Below are 24,835 nucleotides of genomic sequence, written 5' to 3'. Positions count from 1 at the left end.
TCCTTAATAAAAGAATGGGAAACAAAGTAATTCTTTTGTAGGAAGCCGTTATCTTAACTGATAACCTAGATTTTAGATAGCACCATATACCCAAACAGCTCCTGGCCACATTTTAGAAACACTCATTCAAATTTCTTATCTTATGTTTATAACACAGGAAGTAAATATAGTTACATGGCGATTTTAGCACTCTCTTCGTACGTGTGAAAAGTCGTGTTTGTGGAATTTCATTTTTGTAATGGGATTCTCATATGCCCCTCCATCTGAAATGCCATAAAATGGTTGTAAATTCAGTGGGTGGCTAAGTTCGTGTTACAGGGAAAATGTAGTGTTTTCATGAATCTAGGATGATGATACTATTTTGTTAGGAACAAAAGCTCTTTAGTCAGAAAAGAAGAATAGTCAATCCGGATTTTGTTGATGAACAGATTAATTTTTTCACAGATGTTCAAGACAGTTAGCATCCATAAGCCTTAATACTATGTTGCATTGTGTTAAATTCTTTGATAGTTTTGTCTAGTGGAATTCATCACAGAACAACTTATGAAGAACTCTCTAAAATGTCTTTCTTACCATGCTATCATGAGGTGAGGCTGTACAAACTTCTTACATCAGTATGTTCCTCTGCAGTTGCTTTCATAAACAGGAATTTTAGTTAAAATTTGCCTCCCCACACCTTCCATACTTTCCAGATACTTTTAAAACAATGACTTAAATTGATAAGTTGTCAGTCCTTTGTACCCAAACAGATATTTCATTTGTACTTTTGTAAATTGCTTGCTTTTATTTTCATTTCTTATTTTTGTCTTCTTCATATGCATTAACTTTAACAATCTATGAACATAATCCACTCTTCTGTTGTGGTAATTCATTTTCAAATAGCTGTCAAATGTTTCTTTAAAAAATTTGAGTTTTTTTCTGTACTTTTTCTTTCTGCATTCAGCCTGTGCTGTACTATTTGGAGCTGGTACAGCAATATCAGATATTCTCTTATAACCCACATTTTCTAAATGTGCTCTGTATGGCATCTAAAGCATTATTAAGAAAATTAAGTCCCCTTTTATTCATGGCTTCAGTCACCCTTCATTGAGTTGAATGATGTTGGTTTATTCTGCAGAGAACTCCTTATTATGAGGCACATGAAAAATTATTTCATTGCCTGTTATAATTTGTATCTGGTAATCAACAGAGTTATAACTATAATTCATCTTGTTAGGAGCATAATATTAGTTTTAGGAAAGCATATTTCTCAGTAATACTTGTAAGCTCTTTGGGAGCTGTTTGCCTGGAACAAAACTCTCATTCTTTGCATAGCTAATCCATGATTTTCCTTGCTCTTGCTGCCCAATTTAAGTGATTAATATTAGATAAACTTGTTTGAAACTAAAAATCATATACTCCTTCTAATGAGTAGAACTAATGCATACAAAAATCACTCCAGGTGTGGAACGCGCTTGTTTGTTCTCTTTCATGTGATACCATGCAGCCTGTGATAATGACAGTCAGTGATAAAGTGAAGGTCTGTGTGGTGTAATGAGGTCATTTCGTGCTTTTGAAAATTACTTTAGGATTGATAACATTGGTAGGAAGACATGGAGGCACAGAGCAGAGTTGGAATATCTTGCACAGGACACATGCATGATCTTACGTTTCATTCAGTTTGCAGAAATTAGTGTACAATTTGATGTACTAAGATGGCAATCATTAGTGGCTTCAGGGAGAGGTGTACATGTTCATGTTAGTGTTATTTACCCAACAAATTTTTAAGACTATTTATAGAAAGTTAATGAAGAACTATTTCCTGATTGCAGTACCAAATTTTTAACATGTGGGGAAATTTTTTGTTACTAAATTTAGATAAACACATGCAAAAAGCATCCTAAGACTACTTAATATATTAATCTGCTCCAAACCAGAATACTGTCACAGATATCTAATAAGAGATAATTTGAGTAAAATTTGATGCATGGTGCTGCACTTGTATGTCAAAACCTCAACAGATTGCTAGGTTTATAATGAACATGTTATGTTTCCTGAGCGAACTTTCTGCCTATTTATAACATAACAAAAGTTGTGTTTGTTAATCGGGTTGATGAAACTTATTTTAGTTGTTAGGAAGAAAGAAAAATAGTGATAACAAAATACGCTACACCAGCTTGACAATAAATATAATAGAAACACTGAGACAGATTTCTTTTGTGCAATTAGGATTGTGTTCCTGTGATTAACTTCATTTGGACTCAGCTGATGACCAACAACCTTATTATTAATAGCCAAGAAAGTATAATTTTCCTATCCTGGTACTTAATTTGAATCTTCCTGTGCGTCTTATTTTGATGACAGAGGAGAGACTCGACTGACATTACTCTCGTCACTTGAAGTGGCGTTGTCACTATCATTTATTTTTTTAGTGACATGTCATTTCCTATAGCAATTTATTTAAGTAGCCTCATTCTGCTGTGTTTTTTTCCAAGATGTGCTATGTATGATTGATAGCGTTCTTCCAGTCTTCAGAGCTGACTTTCCTATCAGCTTCATTATTGTCTTAACTAGGCATAGAATAAATTTTTTTTTTTAATTATTGCTGACAATGTAAACTTTAATTGGAGTCCATGTCAATTCTGTTGCTGAAATGGCAGGGACAAGGGCACAACCTAATGAATCTATGCCCATATATTTGTCAGCTCATCAATTTTATAGACGGAGAACTGTTGTTATGGAGACAGATTACAACTGCAAATTCCACCTTTATAAATTTACCACTTACTTAAACCCTGAAGCCAATCGTCTCCATCTCAACTTGGCTGTGGTAGGCTTCTTGCCAACAATGAAAAAAGGGTTGAGAGCATTATCAAGAAAAATTGCTGATGGTGTAGCCATGCCATATGCAAACCATGTCTTTTGAATGAAGTAGTACAGCATTGCCCCAGCCATGAGTGTCACTTCGAACATTTTCACTGAACCACATTTGACAGACTTGCTTCTGACTTTGTTGAATATCACATAAATCACAACAAAAAGTTGTAATAACTGAGAAAATATAATCCTAGAGCTGCGAGAAATGAAAACAAACTCAATATCAGCTTCCGACGAATGATCCCAAAACCTTCAGCATAGTGCAAGTGGAAAGTGTTGTAGCTTTTCTCGTGAGTGTAATCCCACTACCTCTTTCGTAGTTGTTGATCCTAAAGCAATTTTGAACAGACTATAGGTGCAAATTCAGTGCAAATATACAAGATGTAGCTGCTCATACTTGCTGTGGAAGGTGAATTGTGTTACTATTGGTAAGACACAATTCACTATAACCTGCACAGTTTCAGACATCGTGAATGTACTCAAGTGCTACATGTGCATAATTCTTGTTAGATTGGGAAATTGACTTACATATGGGTATTATTACCTCTGTTAGCGTCTGCAAGTACTTTTGGACTTGGCACTTGTCACAAAGCATACACAGACGTGTAATACCACACGTCTTGTTGTATTATTCCAGGTTAGGGTGAGGACCCATGTTTGTCGGATTATTGTTGGAGTAGGCAGTATGTCTGGCACTTTCAATCCTTTTTAGTACAACCTACAGTTTCTTACACATTTATGAGGAATATCAGTCCGTTAAAGGCCTGGCCAGACAGAAAGCAGTTTTCCTAATTTCTTGCTGTATAAAATACTGTGTGTAAATGAAACAAAACTACATTAACTCCTGTAGTTAATTTTGTGGTAGACTCTCTTCTTCATTAAAAAAAAAAATTAAAAACCACTTCTTTCAGTTTCGTGCATTTTCTTCACTATAAAATACTACTTTTTTGATTTTGAAGAAACTAATTGGCACAAAAGTTGATATTTGGGTTATACTTTGATGACAAAGTGTGTATTTTGTTGATGTTGGTCATAGTTACTGTGATACCTGCTTTCTAAGTACTGTGTAGCTTAAATTTGAAAGAACTTGCCTTGAAAAATGTGATTGTGGGCTACTTTGTTTTGTTCATTTTGGGTGATACGTTGCTTCAAACTAACTGTAGCTAATGTATTGAAATTGTTTTTAAAGTTGTAACAAAAGCCATATCTCAGTACAATATGGAGGAAATAGAAATTAAAGTGCTTTATTTGTGCTTGCTGGCACTGAGCACACTGCCTGAGCACGCCACGGCAAAGTACCTTAGCGTGCAGCTCCTTTTTGGGGAAATACAAGCGCTTTTCCAAATTTGTGATCGCAAGTTGTTATTGAACTTACTACTGAAAGAAAATGATGAAAAAGAAGACATTTAACTTCAACTGTTGCATAATGGAAATGTTAAATCATGTCCTATCTTTAAGACGAGATCGACAAAAACTTTGTTTGCAACACTTATCAATCATCATTTATTAAATGAAGACAAAGATCTTGGAGTTCTTCAGGTCAAATATTTTCTGGTTTAACTATTTCCTAGAGCTGGGAAGAACTCGTCAAATATTTGTATCCAATAACACCTGAGATGAAATTGGACGTAGCACTAAAGAAAGAAAAGTCAGAATACTTTGAAAACTACAGTAATTTATTTCACATTTATTCTTTTGTAAATCGTGTTTCTCCATGTACATGGCAAATACGAAAAAAAATCAGATTATTTTCATTTTCACTTCAGGTAGTAGAACATTTTACCATTTCAAGAAAGTAAAGCAAGTTTACATTAAAACATGGCACATTTTGCACAACTACATAACAAATTATCTGAACTGTGTCAACACCTACCAAACCAAGCTGATCCTGTCATAGCTGCAGAGACATTCTCTCTAACATCTCATAACCCCGGTAACTGCAGAGCTAGCTATGCATTTTCAGTAATGGGTAGTTTCGTAGACTACTGCAGTATTACGTTTGAATAAACAAATACCTTTAATGGAAATAGAACCAAGTGACATGTCTGCGAAAATGAATCCAAGATCTCATTACTTTCTTTCTTTGTGTATCCAGACACAAATCTACCGATACTCTAAAACCAGTGTGAAATGCGTGGTAGTGGGTATGCCCTATTACACCAGCTGTAAGGGCTTTTTCCCGTTCTATTCACGAATGGGATGCTGGAAAAATGCCTGTTTAAATGCCCCAAGGTGTTCCGAAATTGTTCTAACCTTGGCCACATGATCCGCATGTGAGCGATATGTAGAGGGTTGTAGTAAATTCTGACAGCCATAATTTGAAGCCATTTCTTGAAACTTTGTAAGTAGGTTTTCTCAGGCTAGTTTACATGTATCTTCAAGTATCTGCCAGTATCTAGTGACACTGTCTCACAGGCCAAACCAACATGTGACCGACCATTTGTGCTGCTCAGCTCTCTATATATGTTCAGTATCCCCTGATAGTCTTATGGGGAGGGGGGGGGGGGTGAAATTGTAAACATTATTAATATTGACAAACAAATGTCTAGAATCTGTAATAAGTGGAGGAGCAATAACACCATGAAATATTAGGTGCAGATCAGATTACTTTCTTCTTCTTCTTCTTCTTCTCCTCCTCCTCCTCCTCATGATGTTGCAACCCTGTGTGGGCTGTGGCCTCTTTAAAAAGATTCCTCCATTCTGCCCTCACTGGCAAGATTCTCTGCCATTCTCTAAGAGTTTTGTACCTTCTACCACATCATCTATTCACTGCTTTCATGGCTTTCCTCTTCTCTTCCAGTTGCCTCCATTCAAAATTAGTTCTTCCAGTATCCATTTGAAGAACATGTCCAAGCTGGGCTATTCCATTACTTTTTGTTTTTACAGTGCCAGCTCGTGTAAATTCCCAGACTCCAGAAACCATTCACTGTCCATAGATCTTGCATAGAACCCTGCATTCTAATTTCATTGATACTCTTTAGTGTCCTTGGTTCACCTCTGCATGCCCCTACAAATTTGCAATTTCATCTGCCTATTTAATAATCTAGGGGCCAACAGTATTTTTTTTATTTTTTTATTTTTTATTTTTTTTTGACTTGTGAAAGCATCTATTACTGCTTACGATACACAGTTTTATTTTATTTGACTCGGGAAATTTGTCCTGTTAATATTAGATTCCAGATAGTTAAAGGTCTGCATAGTCAAAGACTGAAACTTGCTGCTGATAGCTTATTCAAATTATTATTTGCCTTCTTGGTGAAATTCATGTACTTATTTTTCATTTCATTTGATAGCGAAACCTCTAGGTTGTGTGGCTTCTTTCAGCTCACATATTGTTCTCTCTAGTGAAACATTTCTTCCGTTATTAATCGCTAAATCATAAGCGTACGCACATATGTGAGTTGACGTGTGTGTGTGTGTGTGTGTGCAACCAGATATTTGAAGCTCCGAATGGCTGTTTCAAGAATCACATTGAAAAGCATTGTAGAGAGGGTGTCCCCTTCTCTGATCCCTTTAATAATGTTAAGCCATTTACTCATTTCTCTAAAACTCGCACTGCAATTGTGGAACCAGCCAATGTTCCTTGAGTAAGTGAAACATACTTAGATGATATACCAAGCAGTGGTTAATCATTTACTGGCATACCAGGACTAACAGAAGGCCTGCTTGAAGTTTTGAGGTTATGGAGATTATTGTTATGCTCGTACACCTTTTTATGTATTTGGCTTAGCACAAATATCTGATAATGTTGTTGACCCATTAGGCTGAAATACACACTGATCTCCCCGAGTCTCTTCTGTTGTAGATAATACTGGAGAGAATTTTATGGGTTACACTCAGCAAGATAATTCCTTGATAGTTCTAACAAAAACTCTTCTATTTTCTTAAGCATTGGTTGAATTACACTTAAGATCCACTCTTCCAGATTATCTCCTGATTCCACATCAACTTAATAAGTTTGTGAATTTGCTTATGGAGACGAATTTCCCCACTTTTCAAGTTCTGCAGTTACTTCACAGTTCTTGGTGCTTTATAATTTCTTAGACAGTACTGTTCTTCCTCTAATGTGGGTTCTTCTACATCTGGATCTGTGGTATAAATATATTAAAAACAAAGATTCCAAGACTTACCAAGCGGGAAAGCGCCGGCAGACAGGCACACGAACAAAACACACAAACACACACACAGAATTACGAGCTTTCGCAACTGGCAGTTGCTTCGTCAGGAAAGAGGGAAGGAGAGGGAAAAATGAAAGGATGTGGGTTTTAAGGGAGAGGGTAAGGAGTCATTCCAATCCCGGGAGCGGAAAGACTTCCCGTAGGGGAAAAAAAGGACAGGTGTACACTCGCGCGCGCGCGCGCACACACACACATATCCATCCGCACATACACAGACACAAGCAGACATATTTTGCCTTTAAATATGTCTGCTTGTGTCTGTGTATGTGCGGATGGATATGTGTGTGTGTGTGTGTGTGTGTGTGTGTGTGTGTGTGTGTGTGTGTGTGCGCGCGCGAGTGTACACCTGTCCTTTTTTTCCCCTAAGGGAAGTCTTTCCGCTCCCGGGATTGGAATGACTCCTTACCCTCTCCCTTAAAACCCACATCCTTTCATTTTTCCCTCTCCTTCCCTCTTTCCTGACGAAGCCACTGCCAGTTGCGAAAGCTCGTAATTCTGTGTGTGTGTGTTTGTGTGTTTTGTTCATGTGCCTGTCTGCCGGCGCTTTCCCGCTTGGTAAGTCTTGGAATCTTTGTTTTTAATATATTTTTCCCATGTGGAAGTTTCTTTCTATTTTATTTGGATCTGTGATATAATAGACTGGCTGCTCACTCTTGGTAGGATTGCCCTCCAGAATTACCTTCAAGTACGCCATCTGTATGGAATATCTTGTTTATCTGTGAGCAGATTTCCCTCTGTTATTTTCAACCTCTGATCTTGAGTTCCTTCTTTAATTTTCATATAAAACTTTATGCTCTCATTCCATTGGTAGTTTGCCTGGTGATAGCAAGAAAAGTGAATACAAGAGCCTCAAAGTTGTATTTAGAGAAAAAATACACTTTCCAGAGCCAGTACTGTGCAAACACAATACCAGCTGGTGGAATGTAGACAGGTGGAAGAGGAATTTTGAAATAAAATTGAAAGAGAGAGAAAGTAGTATTGCATCCAAAAGATGGAGGAAAAATAGTAGTGGAGAGAGAAATTACATGGCATCATAACAGATTTGTTTTTTATTCTGTGAAAGTATGTGGCAATAATTATTAGTTACTATTCTGTGTAGTAATTTCCTATCAGTGTTTTATGTAAAGGGCTGTACAACTGTAGTTGGTTGATTGTTGAGAATATGGTCCTTAAAATCCTGTAAATTTCTGTTCTTGGTGTAATTGTTGGTCCATTGCTTAAGTCTTTTGATGTTTAGTATCCTTAACTGAACAAGTCAGTAATTATGAGCAAAATTCTAGGCCACTTACTAGGAGACATGAATGTTTGCTGACAAGTCCATTTCTAGATTGAATCGGGATTTATTGATTTCCATTTGTCATCTCTACAGAGTGTTCAAGTTTTGCTGCCATATGAGAAGGTGTGTTCGGCCAGGCTGTTGTGTAGTTTTACTTTAGTGTGCTGCTGAAGAAGAGAGGGTCTAAAGATGCTGTTATTACACCTGTGACTTTCATGAAGTTTGTTTGCATATCGTTTTCTTGAATGTGGTTAAGACTGAAACTAACTGTACTTTGCTTCATGTGGATAGAGTGACAAGCAAACTGGAAGGCAAAACATTGGTCATCTAAGGGAAAGGATGTGACATCAAAGGGTGAGTCAATAAACTGTGCAAACAGTTATGCTCTTCTCTGCAAGAGGCTTGACAGATAGGTGAATGTCTCAAATAGAATGGGTTTTTATAACAAGGAATTGAGGCATACAGTTTAATAACTAGTAATTTGGAATTAATGAAAAATATTCTTCAGATTTGTTTCCATCAGGAACAGCATGCTCAACGACTGTATTAACGAGGTCCGAGATGGGAAGGCGGGCAGCATTCATTGTAAATTTGTAATTGTTTATTGCATTTTGTTTTTAGCTGCTGTGTAGCTATTTTCAGTGCAGTTATATCCAAGCCATCATGACTCTTCATAAATAAAATCACACATGGTACCACATTGACATTACATATACCAAACAATTTAACTGTGTTTGTTATCATTGCCAATGTGGTACCACATGTGGCTTTTATTTATGAAGAGTCATGATGACTTGGCTATAATTGTACTGAAGAGAGTTACACAGCAGCTGAAATCTACCTGCAATAAACAGATTAAAAATTTACAGCTAATGTGGACCTTCCTCCTATCCTGGGTAATGACAAAATTAACATGAGTTAATTTCAAAGATGACAGTTGTAAATTAACATGAGCAGTAACAACAAAAAGAACTGGTCATAAACACTTTGTTTTTGTCAACAAGTGTTTAAAATGTTCACCATCTACCACAATACGCATGTGTGTTTTCTCGTGTGAGTACAACTGGAAAGACTGAAAAGAATTATTGGACATTGTTACACACGCTGCAACAAAACTGTTTTTTAGATTCCCTTGTGTTGTCAAAACGTTCGTGTAGATCTCATCTTTGAGATTACCCCCAGGCAGCCCCCAAGGAAGCAATTCTTCCAGAGCCATTCAAAGTTTTTCTGAAGATATCGTGTAGATTGTGAGCAACAAATGTCAGACAATCTATTTTGTTTACTGTGCTCGTTACTTGCTTACCCTTTCCAACTGTGTAGCATTCCAGTAATTTTTTGCACATTTACTTAATTTATGTTTTTGTTAGGACACTGTCATTCCTGATACCTTTATGCATGTGACTCAGCTGTGCTGTTCATCTTTATTCTACAGTCTCTGTAAGGACTTAGATTATCTAATTTCTCTTAGTTTGTGAACTACTTTTTTTTCCTTCTCAAAGTACACAGTCCTCGATATGATGCAAATTACAGCAGTTAAGGCAGTTTCAATTGAAAAAACAATGCTCATGTAAATATATATGTAATTAATATAGTCTTGGCAGGAACAATATGTCATTACTGAGGACTTTCTTACAATTCATCTGTATGAAAACAGAATCAAATGGTTCTGGAAATGTTTGACAAGGACAACTTTCTATGACATTGGAGGTACAGTGCTGGTTTGATTTGCGAAGTTACACTTGTGACTCTTCATCATATCTGTATTCCACTATTTAGTAGTTTCTTAACTTACCATTCCACACTTATTTACATTGTTGTGAGGTTTTTCAAATCTAATTTTTATACTTTTATGTCTTACAATTTACTCAATAAACATGACAGTGTACTAGGGTTTTATAGGCTCATCAGCTCCCCTCCTGCCTCTCACCCTCCATCTTTCTCTTTGTTCTTCAGTTACTAAGAATAGAAATTTGAAGGCAGATAACCAAGAATGCTACTTTTTGCATAAAGCTTGAATAAACCTCATAGATAATACTGAAGTTTTAAAGAGTTGATAACACTGTTCATGACCACTATAGGAATTGGAAAACATAAAAAAAAAACGCAGTAACACAAATACAATGTGAATATTAAGAGTAAATGCACCTTAGTTACATACTAGTTATGGTTTTAATCAAGTAAAAATAAATAAGATTTTTGAACAGTGGAGTAGCAATAAAACTCGGGCACAATACACAAAGTTTGATTTTCCGGTCAAATCTTGCATTCATAACATTATGTCACCTTCCTTATTAGGTAATGTTCCCAACATATAGTTGTTCATCCCCACTTTTGTACATTTGGTTGCTATTCTGTCATTATCATCTATTACAATATGTTTTTCAGGTTATGAAATTCTTTGACAAAGATATTTTTCACCCTTGTTCTACAACAGTTTTTCAGTGAAAGATTTATTCATGAGCATTTAGTGAGAATTCACTGAGCATTCACTACTAACTTCATAGAGACATGATGCAAATACTTTTGAATGAGGAAATTTATCATGTTCCTTAAAGCCAGAAAAATCTGAATGTTCCATAGCTGCTCCAACAGCCCAGTTTTACATCACATCAAAAGTTGGTAGTCAGTTAAAGCAGACATTGCACTTCATCTTAAAAAATAAGTATATAAACATCAAAAGAACTGTCAGTGCAATAAACAAATATAAACTTCATTGTAACATAACTAATTAAATGTATGAGCCCACATTTTAGCAGCTCCCCAAGGTACTAAATCACCAGGCTAAAAAACCATTTGAAAATCTTGACAGTGTAGGCTGACACAAACACATTTGAAACGTTAAATTAAATGTAATTAACCTTATTGTGAGTAGAATTCTGCACTTCATGCCATGATTTTGGGAAGCGTATTATCCATTCAGAAATTATCTTAAATGGATACCTGGCGAAGGTGTCCAAACCAAGAGCAAGGGAGGCATGCCCCCCCCCCCCCCCCCCTCCCCAGATCTCAGAAAAGGGTAAACATACTTACTGAATTTAACAATATGAGAGAAGGAAAGTTGCGACTCACCATATAGTGGAGATGCTGGGCTGTGATAGGCACAACAAAAAGATTCACACAATCATAGCTTTCAGCCATTAAGGCCTTTGTCAGCAGTAGACACAACACGCACAAGCGCTACTTTCACACACATCTGCAGCCTCAGAGAGCTGAAACTACACTGCAATCAGCAGCACCAGTGCGTGATGGGAGTGGTGACTGGGTGGGGGTAAGGAGGAGGCTGGGGTGAGGAGGGGGAGGGGATAGTATGGAGGGAGTGGCGGACAGTGAAGTGTTGCAGTTTAGACAGAGGGTAGGAGAGAAGGTGCGGAGGGGGGAAGGGGTAAGTAGTGGAAAGGAGAGAAATAAAAATAAAAGAAATTAAAAGACTGGGTGTGGTGGTGAAATGACGGCTGTGTGGTGCTGGAATGGGAACAGGGAGGGGCTGGATGGGTGAGGACAGTGACTAACAAAGGTTGAGGCCAGGAGGGTTACGGGAACGTAGGATGTATTGCAAGGAAAGTTACCACCTGCGCAATTCAGAAAAGCTGGTGTTGGTGGGAAGGATCCATATGGCACAGGCTGTGAAGCAGTCGTGGAGATGAGGGGTATTGTGTTTGCAGCGTGTTAGACTACAGGATGGTCCACTTGTTTTTGGCCACATTTTGTCGGTGGCCGTTCATGTGGACAGACAGCTTGTTGGTTGTCATACCTGCATAGAATGCAGCACAGTGGTTGCAGCTTAGCTTGTAGATCACATGACTGGTTTCACAGGTAGCCCTGCCTTTGATGTGACAGGTAATGTTAGTGACTGGACTGGAGTAGGTGGTGGTAGGAGGATGAATGGGACATGTATTGTATCTAGGTCTATTACAGGGGTATGAACCTTGAGGTAAGGGATTGGGAGCAGGGGTTATGTAAGAATGGCTGAGTATACTTGAATTTAAATACATAGTATCTGTAAAGGAAGTAGTGTGTTAAAGATGGAATGATACAAAGATGACTGTGGGAAATAACTGTATGTAAAAGAAAGAGAGACAGTACAACAAAACCATTTGGTAAGGGAAAGGAAATACAAATACACTGAAATATGTTGACTTTAAAAGTTTATTAATATCACTATCAAAACCTGAAGGAAAAAAAAACCTCCTTTTACGGTCACAATGAAGCATTTTCAAAGACAGAGCATTTAAAATGTTTCCCTAGGCTCAGTACTATATTGATAAACCTAACATATTTACTGTGTTAATAACAGCATTTCATGATCTGTTAATAATCAGAATAAGAAAAACACTAAGAACAAAATCAAAAGGTAGGGAAATGGTGTATTATGGGGAGAATGTGCCTCCAATAGTTAATGTTACCCCACAAAAGTGATGTTGCAAATGTTACTTTGCTTGCTTTGGGCCTAACAATCGGTTGCATTGGATCTGCCTTTTTACACAAAATCTGTAAGTTTGTGTGTTCTTTAATATAGGGTTCATACTCGTTGTTTGGGTGAATCACAGTATTGGTTTTTGGTTGCAAAAAACTGAAAAGAAAACATATTGTGTGCAGAAGAGTTCAGATCCATAGTATAAGTTACAACATTTGAGGAAATTGCACGTGACTACCAAATCGTTGACTGATCCGGAGTGTCTATTAACCAAGTTTTTTCCCAGTGAATCTCCTACAGGAAATCATTTACCTGCAACAGATAGTATGAACTTGTTTGGAAAAAAAAAAAACACAAACAAACAAACAAGAAGATGAAGGGAAGACAAAAAGCCTTATATGAGAGGCTGTATTCATCAGATGCTGGTGATTAAGGCATTGGTAGTACTGAATCTTGTATGATGTCTTTCATCTCTTAGTTCGTAAATTAGTATTCTCTTTACCGTCTCTCTGCTTTCTGTGTTGTCCTTTTATGTGTATTTCTCAAATGAGAACACTGTGTTACTAAAACTTTATTTAGTGCCAATATTTTATGCCATTTTGTACATACAAGTTTGGTTAATACAGCAAGTTTTGCTGTTATTTGGTGATAAGCTGTGGGTTGCCTTGTGTGGTCAGTCTGTCGTGAGTGGATGTGTATTTGTCTGCTTTTAAATATTTGTGTAAATGTCTAGATTTTTAATCATTGTTCTTTTTTTTTCTTTTGTGCCTGCTTTTGGATAATGTTATGGTGAGTCACTTTTTATCTCAGTAGTTCCTGATTCTTGCTAAGAAAGTGTATTAAAATGGTAAATTTCATATTATCTAATGAGACATACATTTACACAGAATAATTCTGGCTTTGCAAATTATGAACGATATGAAAGTGTCTATACAATTACATACCAGACTGTTAAAAGTGTAATTACTGCATGGTGATTTTTAAATCGTGAGATGGTGGGACTGAAAAACTCTCTCCAAATTGCAGCTTTTGCACTACAAATTTTAAATGCAGTGGTATGTTAATTTCATATTAATTATGCACTGCACAGCTTTATTTTATTTTCCCCTCTAATTTTCATTATTTTTAAAGCTAAGGGAGAAACAGGAAGTTACTTAGTCAGTTTCCTGTAGTATCTAATATTGCTCTGTAGCTTAGTGGAAGAGGTGAATATATATGATGAACTAAATGTTACATTTTTAAATTAAAATAGTATTTTGTGTCATGGAAAAAGTAAATAAGTAAGATACATTGATGAACAACGGGCTCCTCATTTATTAATATATCGTGACCACGTAGGGAGTCCATGGTCTCCCAGATACATTGTAGTTGTGCAATTCATGTTCACTCTCTTCATTTCAGGTCTGTCTGAATGCTCACCCCTTCACAAATACAATGCAGATGTAGGAGACGATGATGTATTTATGGTTAGTAGGCATGAAGTTTTATTGAAAGGCATTTAACACTTGCATTTTATTCTATTTTTTCCATGAAACAATGCATGTAGTGATTTTCCTGCATCTTGTTCAGTCTGATTTCTCATTGTGTGTGTATAATTTGAAGGACTTTAAAATTTCCACTTAATCATTCCTTTGCCGAGCTTCATTGTATCATTATTTGGAAAGAATTTGATCTTGAAGACATTTGTTTTATATTAACTAGGGAGCTGGCAGATGGAACAGAGAGTGAAAGAACAGGAAGAACAAAATGAGCAGAAGCCTCAGTTTTGGAATATGTTACTGAACTATTAACACAGGTGACAGAAAAAAGATGCATTTTTAATTTTCTCCATTATAGCAGTTTCAGAAATGTTAATTTATGTGCGTCCATTTCCAATAGTTTTGTTGTTAGAAAGTATAAGTGCTGTGTGATTGACAGTAAGCTTGCAAGGCACTGTTACTTTGAAAAGTAAACACATAACTGATGTTGATTTCAAGTTATTTCTATATTGGAACCAATTTTATGATGGTGCAGTTATTCTCACTTTCTCGTACTGTTTCTTTCCCTCCCCACTGTGAAGTGCCTCTTACAACTGCACCATATTAGATTTTGTACCATTCACTTGCCGCCCGCTCCCCCCCCCCCCCCCCCCCCCCCCCCCAAAAAAAAAAAATCGACGCAACGTGATTTAATGTTAGTTGTACTGTTTTATCGTATACATTAGCTGCTAAGTTAAAACAACTGTCATTAATATATTCTGAAAGGGGAAAAAAGGCGATAGTGAGAATGACTGGGAAGAGCTTAGGAGACTAGTATCATGCGAAGATGTTTGTGAAAATAGAGGCTGCTGTTGGTAGTAGATTTGTTCTAAAATACCTTTGGGGAATGAGACTATATATGCTTCACTTTCCTGAAAAACTGCTTAGATTGACAACTGATTTTAAATTTTATAGTTTAAATGTCTACATCTTTGTTTTCTGTCACCGTGTTTGTCAGAAAAAGAAAGAATGAAATATTGGATGTGAAAAAAATAATAAAAAAATAAAATAAAATAAAGCCATTGTTATATCTCGCCTTGGCCACTCTCTGATTCATTATTTTGCAAAGTGATAATCTGTTATCTTTCCAGTTGGCAAACATTTTTCTTTATATAATATTTTCTTTTCCTCTTTGTCTTTGGAATGCAGATATTTCTGAATGGGTTGTGCATGTTGCATCACTGAAGTCTTGCTTTCAAGTCTTCATTCCTGCAGGTCAGATAATTTGCGAAGTATTTTTAAATATGCTATAACATTGGCATTTGCATACGTAAGTTTATGAAAATGAGACAATGTTTTGCTAGAAAATTTAATGTGAAATGGCTTTGTAGTGCATGAAAGCTTGGAAATTAAGTTGGTATTGCAGGTATTTCTCCTTTTGTGTGTAGTAACTGTAAACGGTGGGATAATATATAACTGAGAGGTAGTATGTGATTTGTTCTTAAGTTTTTGCTGCATTAGTAGAACAGTGGAGTAGAGATCATTTTTGCTGCACTGTGTTTTAAACTACTTGTAGAGTATCTTTCAAATTGCCTCTGTTACTGTTGGTATAAGGTGTCATGATTCCTACCTTTAGTTTTAAATATTGGAATTTGAGCTGTATATTCATTTATTCTGTAATGCTGATAAAACATTAAAATTACAACTACATTTCTACAAAATTGATTCTGTGTTTTTCTCATAGTGGTTAAAATATTAATTTACTGCATTAAATTTTGTGTATAAATAATATTGAACAATTACATAAATAATTGTGTTAAATGCTAATCATTTGACTTCTAGCCATATAAATGCAGCATTTTGTTGCCAAGTGCGAATTGGAATACATAGATGAAAGTATTTTACAGACTCTTCCTAAATATAACCGTGTGGTTCACACCGCAGTGTCTTGTTTGGGTTTAGTTTTGTAGGTATTCTGCATGTATAAGAAAGACAGTCTGTCATTTTAACTATCAAACTGTGACAAATGATTAGCACAAACATATTTGATTGCTAGTGTAATTTTGAGTAACTGAGCACTCAGTACAGCAAATCCAGGAGTTATTTGTAAAAATAAATAAAAAAAATTACAGTTTATGGCACAAGAGTAACTTGAAATCATTTCTATTACTCATACTAATGATCCTCATTATTATTATAATTACTCCTTCGAAGCATATTTATAATATACATATGTAGCAGTACTTATCATAATTACAGTGATAAAGTCGTGTGTGTGTGTGTGTGTGTGTGTGCGCGGGCGCGCGTGTGTGTGTGTGTGCGGGCGCGCTCGCTCGCGCCTGCCTGCCTGTCTCTATATGCATGCGTCCATCCTATTTTTCTCAGCAGAACAATAGCAACTACATTTTTTCTTTGTAATTCATTTTGTGCTTGTTTCCTTGTTGAGGAACAAAGGCGCATGTGCGTGCGTCCATCACAGTATGTTCATCAACAAGGAAATGTGCACAAAATGAATTGAAAAGAAAGAACATAGTTACTATTGTTCTGTTGGGTAAACAGCACAATGTTAATGCTACATACCTTTATATGAGAATATCATTTTTTATTTGCCCCAAAACATCTTAGCCTCTTTTTCCAGTATAGTTCATTAATGTTACTGAATTGTAGGTACAATTTATTTTTGGTTGGTGTAAGTCACATCTTTATAACTACCAATCATCAGTTTCAGGATTTATTATTTCTCACACACATTTTTGCAGCTAATGAATGAAACTGTTTTATGAAACACAAACTTTCTAACTCGTTTGTTGAGTAATTGAAAGGTTGATATCTACATAATATTGTTCAGTATCTGGCAGTAGCTGACCATGCGTAATTTCAGGGATTTGATTTCGTGTTTGTTATTGATGTAAAATACACAAATGCAAGAGCAGTGTGTACTGCTGCAATTTGTTACTTCAGATCTACATTTGAGCCTTGTACACAGCCCTGTCAGCTTCAGATGAGCACAGATACTGTCTTCTGTGGCTGACTTAACTAAGTGGAGTGATTTGAGGAATGATTGAACACTTTAGCTTTCTGTTGGAATATGGAGATTGTTGCCTGGAGTTACAGTAGTAAATAGGTCTTTCTTGTTGCCCTCAGTATTAAAATCTGTAAGGAATAATTTCGAAGAAGAATTATGCAATTTTATGTGTATGAGGTCAAGAACAATATTTGAGTCTAATACTTAATCTGATTACCTGTCTTTACTTTTTTAAGTTCTATTCTGACCATGATTCAGACCTTTAAATTAGTATGTGATGTCATACAGACGCTGAATCTGCCTGTGGAACGTGGAGATTCACGTTCATCATCAGATTCTTCGACAACACGCGGAGGAAGTCGTCATGCAACGCCACCAACGGAACCCCACCATCTACATCGCATACATTATGTGACCCGAAGAACTGCGGGAGGTCCGGCGTCTGGCACTCCCACTGACAGACAGTCACAGACTCCAGGTCTGCCTTTGGAGCCCTCAAGTCCACCACCAGTGACAGAACCAGCGACCAAGGAAAATTACTCATATGTGCAGTTAACGGCTGTGCACGAGTATATCTATCCTGTTGTGGAGGAACGGAAACACCGTGATTCCTCTGGCAGCCTCAAGAAACGCAGCCCACCTGACGCCGGAGGTGGTGGTGCACCAGCCTCTCCACCACCACCAATTCCACCTCCAGGGGCTGTCAGCGGAAAAGGTCGTGGAACTATTGGTGTAACTTCTGGTAGGCGTAGGCGTTGCCGTCACTGCCAAGAAATGTATCTGGAGGACCACAATCCCCGTGGCAGCTGCGAGTATGCACCCGATTGTGTGCGTACTAGTATTGAAAGAGTGGCATGTGTTTCCTGTGCGCAGTGTCTCGTGTACCATTGCGCAGCAGATGCAGAAGGTGAATTTGTACGGCATCCTTGTGATTGTGGTCGTGATGAAGGCTGTGGACGGCGTTGGGTGGGCCTAGCTCTGCTGTCGCTGTTGGTTCCCTGCCTATGGTGCTACCCTCCTCTCAGGGCTTGCCATTTGTGCTGTGTAGCTTGTGGTTTGTGTGGCGGTCGTCATCGACCGGCTTCCTAGCCCAGCCCACCCCCGCGCCTTCCAAAGGTGCTGTTGCCCTAAAGGGCTTTCAAGAGATTGCAGATTTGTGAGACTTCCTTCTCCTTGAATCAGAATGCCCAACTGGCTCACAGGGAATTTTAGGGAAAACACCAGTAACCAGTGCCATGCCACAGTTACTGATGGCTTTTCATTGGCATCTTTGTTCAGTAGTCCATAGGATGTTGCCCCTCTTACAAGTAAAAAGTTGAGGTTCACAGTCCTCAGTGGCGGGCTCTGTAGACACATAGGTGACACTGCTTTGTTTAAGGTACCCCTTGTGTAATTGCCAGGAGTTGTGCGATAGGTTAATGTTAATGTGAAGTTGCTAACAAGTGCCACAGAAGAAATTGTTGTGACAAATAGGCTGATCCCCAGATACTGTGCAGCGACTTGCTTTGTTATGGAATTGTGTGTCATTTCCAATTTGCTGAAATATCTGTGTATAGTTATTGTGGCCTGAAGCTGCACAGTTATGTTAATCACTGAGTACAGGCAAGACAGTGTGGTGTGCCAAAGTGAGAATGTTAAACTGTATTTTCCAGTTACACGTACAGATGAAAATTTATCCCACCGGACAGGTATTACAGTCAGCAACTGTCAGATTTATTGAAAGATGCACTTGATATGGAAATCGTTAAAATAATGTGAATACCATTGTACCAAGGGGAAGTTGTGATGGGTTTGACTACAGTCTCCCACAAGAATGTTGGTTTCACTCATGGTATTACCAAAGAAAATGTAACTGCCACTAATTTTTCTCGTAGTTTTGTATACAATTGAAACAATTGCAGGATAAATATTGGCCTATTGGATACAGAATGTGGGTGCAGAAATATTTGTCAACATGCTGCTATAAATCCACTTCTGTCACACAAATTATCCTGCAGTTGAAATGGTGAATGTTCTTTGTGTTAACTACTTTGAACAAAAGTAATGGAGATTGTGTTGATTTTTAACCTGAAATGGAGAAAAATTCTATTTGGTCTGTATTGTCATAAAAACAACACTGCTCATATGACCTGGCTTGTCGTAGCAGCACTGTGATTCATCTCCCTCTTCATTTGGTATAACAGAGAAAATATAATTTATTGTATGTGTGTGTTTTTTTTCTTCATGTGGAATTTTTGCATATGAAAGGAAAGTGATTTTCTGTATCCAGTAAATTGTATCGTTGTCATCCAGCACATATATTTTGAAGTGCCAGTCTCTCTCTCACCCCCCCCCCCCCCCCCTATTATCTTGCACCACAGTTCCTGCAATCTCCTCTGTCCCTGCAATCTCCTCTGTCTCCTCCCACTGTGGCTGTCTGCTGCCCCTTCTCGCCCGTTACCATCTCCTGCCCCTATCCTCCTCCTCAACTCTCTTCCACATTGTTTCTCGCCCCTCTTTTCCCACTTCCTCTTCCCACTCCCCTGTCTCATGCTATCATCCATTCCTTTTCCAGCTCTGACTTCATGGCATCCCATCTATGCCATTCTTCTCTTCCATTTCATTCCCTTCCCTTGTATCACTTCCCAACTCCTTTCTTCCCACTTAATTTTCCCCTCCTCTCCAGTTTCTCACCTGCTCCCAGTCTATCTTCACCATAGTCCCAAACTCACTCCTTCTGCCTAAGTATATACCCTCCTCAATCCAACTATACCATCCTGCTTCCCATTGTGCCGTCTCCACATTAGGTAATGCAATGGAGGCTCTTGTCACCAACCTGCTCATATGACCTGGCTTGTCGTAACAGCACTGTGGTAAGACAGCAACTTCCTTAAGGAGCTGTGGAGGAGTGACAAAAGAACACTGTCTGCTTGCCCATATTATCATAAGCATGCGTTTCAAAAGTGGCCAAGTAAACTCTAATGCTTGTGTGTACCAAGCTTCCTCCTAATGGCCTAATTAGTGCCAGAATAATTGATACCATTTAATTTCTCATTAGACTTAGAAAGGCACATGGATTGTTGGATTATGTATTGATAGACTTTTTGGGGATTTTAACAGCAAGATAGTAGCAAAATAAAGTGTGTATAAATATTGCATGTGAAAAGGAGAAGAAAGAAAAAGTAAATTGTGTAGAAGTTTTGCCCTCTGATGAAAGGCAGTTACTGACTGACAAAAATTTTGCCACATACTAGTACCAGTTCTGAAAGAAATCAAAAGTATTATCAGAGTTCATTGTTCTGTGAAGATATGACAGTTAATTTTGAAGTAGTGTTTCCTGGAAGGAACTATTATTGTATATTGATCAGGCACTCTGAATAATCATTGGAGTTAATAGCAGTTTAATTATTGTTCAGGATCATTGGCTTACCAATTGTTTTACTACGAAATATTCCGAATTGTTTCCTTATGTGGGAACATTTGACGTAAAAAAGTTTTTCAAACCTTAATAGGTGATGACAATATTGTGGCAGCATAGAGATGACAGTTCACTTTGCAAAGGTAAGTTTTCAACTTAGGCAGGCAATATTTGCTGTTTCATGAAGAATTAATATGAATTGATGTTAATTATTTTGTATTCTCATTTAAATTAATAGTTTGAGTTGCTGCATTTCTATTTATTTCATTCAGCTTTTGCGACACGCACTACTTTAAATTAGAAATTCTGTTATCTGCCGAAACATCTTTATGAGAAAGTAATTTGTTTGTGGGACACGAAAAATGATTTTAAGGTACAGCTGACCAAACGTGGTGAAGTCTATTTATGTATACTGAAATGAAGTACACAAGAGATTGGTGTATTACGTGCTGTTTTATATAATCTGGTCAATTGTTGAAAGGTTTGTAGTAAATGCTGGTTACTTTGTTAATTCTCTCTCTCTCTCTCTCTCTCTCTCTCTCTCTCTCTCTCTCTCTCTCTCTCTCTCTCTCTCGTGCGTGTTTAAATTAGTGAAAGATGTTAATAACTGAGCAGTTTTAGTGCTTATTCTCTGAATGTTTATGTTGTTGAGTCTCCTTTCCTTCAGCACATTGTACTTTGTGTACTGTTTTTCGAATTTCTGGGACCTCTAGTATCTTTTTGATACCTTGTATTAAACTTTTACTTTTTCCTTCAATAATTCTGTTTACTCTCATTGTTATCTTGTTATATTTGTTTGGTGTTGCTTAGTTTTTATCTGAATTTTAGTTTTGAAAAATTTATTTTAGTTAATATTTGTATAACTTTTCTTTATTGATGACAGTGATGTGTGTAGTGACAATCAGAACTATTATATCTGCTTTTTTGGGGGGAGGGGGATACGTCAGTAATTAATTGAGGACAACACGTTTTTCATCAAACATCTCATCACAACCTCTTTCAGCGTCATATAACTATTCTTGTATATGGTGAAGTATGCTTAACCATTTCTTCAAAAGACGATTTGTTAATCAATAATCTTATTATTTTGTCACGGAGAACTAAAGAATTGGTTGGTAGTATTATTTTGCATTGTGGTGTGTCTGTAACACTTCTTAAAATGTCAGTATCAGTGTCTTAATGTATGATCTTATTATCTTTGCAGTGTTATTCTTATGAAATCCATTCTGCTGGCTTTACTTTCAGCTTTGATGAATAGTTGTTTAGATGTGCCTTCATAGTTACTTGATGTTGGGCTGGGAAAAAAAATGTGTACATGAGCCCACTCTGTTCTGTAGAACTTGGTTTTGTTTTCTGTAATTTCTCCTATTATGTTAGTTTTTACCCACATTTTCCCATCAAGTTTCTTAAATGTGTGGGCATTAGTACTCATTTTCCTTAAAGTAAAATTTGGAGTACCTGCTTGCATTGAAGTGGAACAGAACACTCATTTTTTTCAACACTAGTAAATAATGAATAATCCATACTTTAATTTTCAAGGAAAGTGTACAAAATATTAGAAGAGATGGTCATGAGGCAATCTCCTTGGAATTCACAAAAAAATTACTTGAGTGGTGTAATGTACTTTCACGCTCTTTTGTGTGGTGCATGATTCCCGATAATTGAAATTGTGGTATTATTCAGCGTAACTGGATTAAATCAATTAGTTGTCAAGTGTGTCACTTTTTGGTTTATTTAAACAGAATGTGCAGTGCAACAAAATATCCAACTCTTGCAACAAAATATCCAACTCTTTTGACAGATAAATAATAACTTTGTTTGGAAGTTTGTTTCCCTTCCTTTTATTTTGAGTTTTGTGATGACTGAGTAGCAGCCGTCAAAATTATGAATTAGTGTAACAAAAATAATTATTACAAATGCAGGAAAAATCTTTTTCTTTTCATATAAATGCACAGGATAATGTTACTTTAAATACTTAAATAGGACTGTAGAAGACTGTGGAAAAGTTTAAAAATGACATATGTTAGAAGTCTTGCAAATATTGTTGAAAAGGAAGTGCTAAATTACTAAAGTACAGAAGAAAGAAAATGACTTACAGGAGGTTAAGAACAATTACCACCACCAGTTTAAGTTCCAAAAATGCAGAGCTGGAAATTTTTTGTAAATTTAAAAGAAAACTTAGATAAAGCTTTAACAGATCTTAAATTAGAGAGAGAGAGAGAGAGAGAGAGAGTGTGTGTGTGTGTGTGTGTGTGTGTGTGTGTGTGTGTGTGTGTGTGTGTGAGAGAGAGAGAGAGAGAGAGAGAGAGAGAGAGAGAGAGAGACTGACACTATTACATAGAAATAAATATTTTTGAAAATACCATGTAGGACATTTTTGGACATACAAGATGTCATTGTCTTTGTGTCGCAAGTGTCTTAGTTTTGCTCCCTGGAGCTATTGCAAGTATTTGTAATATGCCTTACTCTCTGAATTTCTGCTGTCAGCAAATAGCAGTACAGTATTTTATGGACTTTGTCATTATCCATTATACTTCCTGCCATCATTTATTTTGTCATGAATGTGAGGAACCATTACTTTTGTTCAGAGTTGGACATTGAATAAGTGTTATGAAAAGTTGTTGTCATTGTTGGGTTAAAACTCTTGAAAAAATATTGTACTTCTGTCCCGGTGTAGTTGACTGTCATTTCCGTTGACATGATCTGTGAATTCTTGCCGAAGAAAGAAAATATACGGTGTTTCCACAACATGAAATGTCTTAAATATGACAATGTAGCCAACGAAATTGTTCATTTTATTCACAACGCTTTTATTGTATTGTTCATTATTACTATTTTTTTATTGTGACTGTTTCCTGTATGTTTTAATTACCGAGTCACACACTCTTTTTGTATCATTTTTAAGCACCACTGGAAAGAGTTATTTGTTTTTTGTGTTACAAATAGAAAAAAACAACTTTTGTACTTGATAATTTTTAATTCCAATACCTGTCAAAGTACCTTTATTGTTGAATGTCAGATGTGGTTCTATTGTATATTCATATTTAATATAAAAATGAATAGTAACATGGAGGCATTTTGAAATTGTTTCCCTCTGCTCGGTACACTATTTTGTATTTGTTTCCCCTCTGCTCGGTACACTAGTCTTTACTTTAAAGGACATCAAAATCTGTAGTAATGCGTACGGAAATACATGGTCCACATTCAAAAAATCGCTCTTAGATGGCAGCACTTACAAACTGGTGGTGGTGGGGGGGGGGGGTTATATAAAGTGTGTCAGAGGGATGTGGAAAACAGCGCAGTCCTTATTATAATGAGGAAATGGAGTGATTTATACGACATCCAAAAGGGCTTGATTACTGGCTTTCAAACTAAGAGTTGAATGGTCAAGTTTGTTTGTGTACTGCTGTGGTTAAAGTATACTATGCATGGCAAAATGGCACTAGCTAAAACTGGTGCTGAGGCAAATGGGGTGCACGTGGACCATGGATGACAAGTGAGTGACATGAGCAGAAATATGTGCAGGTGGACAGACATGCAACTGTGGAGCATCTGACTACCCAGATGAACAAGTGGGCTATCAAAAGCACCCCCTCAGTGACTGTTGCTGTGTATGGGCCTCTGCAGCAGCCTCCTGGTTTATGCGATTTTCCTGACAGCTGTTCACCTGCTGTGAAGGCTAGAATTTGCACACCAGTGCTGGAACTGGACATCCATTGAGTTGCAACAGTTGACAGTTGGCATGAAAGCAAACAAGGAGGGGGCATTATGGTCTGGAGAATGTTTTTGTGGCATTCCCAAAATGATCTTGCCATTCTGGAAGACACAGTGGATAAACACAAATATGCATCTATCCTTAGGGACCATGTTCACCCCACATGCACTTTGTTTTCCCTTAACATTATGGCATTTGCCAGCAGGACAATGCAACATGTCACACGGGTCACTGAGTACATGCATGGTTTGAAGAGCTCTAGGATGAGTTTACTGTACTCCCCTGGCCACCAAACTCCTATTTATTTATACCCAATTGAGAATCTGAGAGACTACTTTGATTGGGTTGTTTGTGTTTTGGATCTTCTTCCAAGAAACCTTGTGCAGCTGGCCTTGGCACTTGGCACTGAAGTTGCCATGTCTCCACATCCCTGTCAGTACCTTCCAGAATCTCATTGACTCTCTCACTGAATGACTCTGTCATCTGCAGGTGTTTATTCAGGCTTTTGACATGTGGT

At 37.2% G+C, this 24,835-nt stretch overlaps 1 protein-coding gene across 2 annotated transcripts in view; it reads left to right on the top strand.

Moving 5' to 3' along the window:
* Positions 1-22,836, top strand: part of LOC126334122 (sprouty-related, EVH1 domain-containing protein 1) — a 29,087-nt gene extending 6,251 nt beyond the window's left edge. Inside the window, exons 4-5 of one of the 2 annotated variants that reach the window (XM_049996801.1) lie at positions 14,126-14,190; positions 17,495-22,836. In XM_049996801.1, coding sequence (XP_049852758.1) covers positions 14,126-14,190; positions 17,495-18,295 — 866 coding nt within the window. In that variant the 3' untranslated portion in view covers positions 18,296-22,836. The remainder of the gene's footprint in view (positions 1-14,125; positions 14,191-17,494) is intronic. The other variant, XM_049996802.1, reaches the window with a different exon arrangement.
* The last annotated feature ends 1,999 nt before the right edge of the window (positions 22,837-24,835 follow it).

Source organism: Schistocerca gregaria, chromosome 2 (assembly GCF_023897955.1).
Source record: "Schistocerca gregaria isolate iqSchGreg1 chromosome 2, iqSchGreg1.2, whole genome shotgun sequence".
Taxonomy (NCBI): Eukaryota; Metazoa; Arthropoda; class Insecta; order Orthoptera; family Acrididae; genus Schistocerca; species Schistocerca gregaria.
Note: the sequence above shows the minus strand (reverse complement) of the source record. Positions and strands in the feature narration are given on the sequence as shown.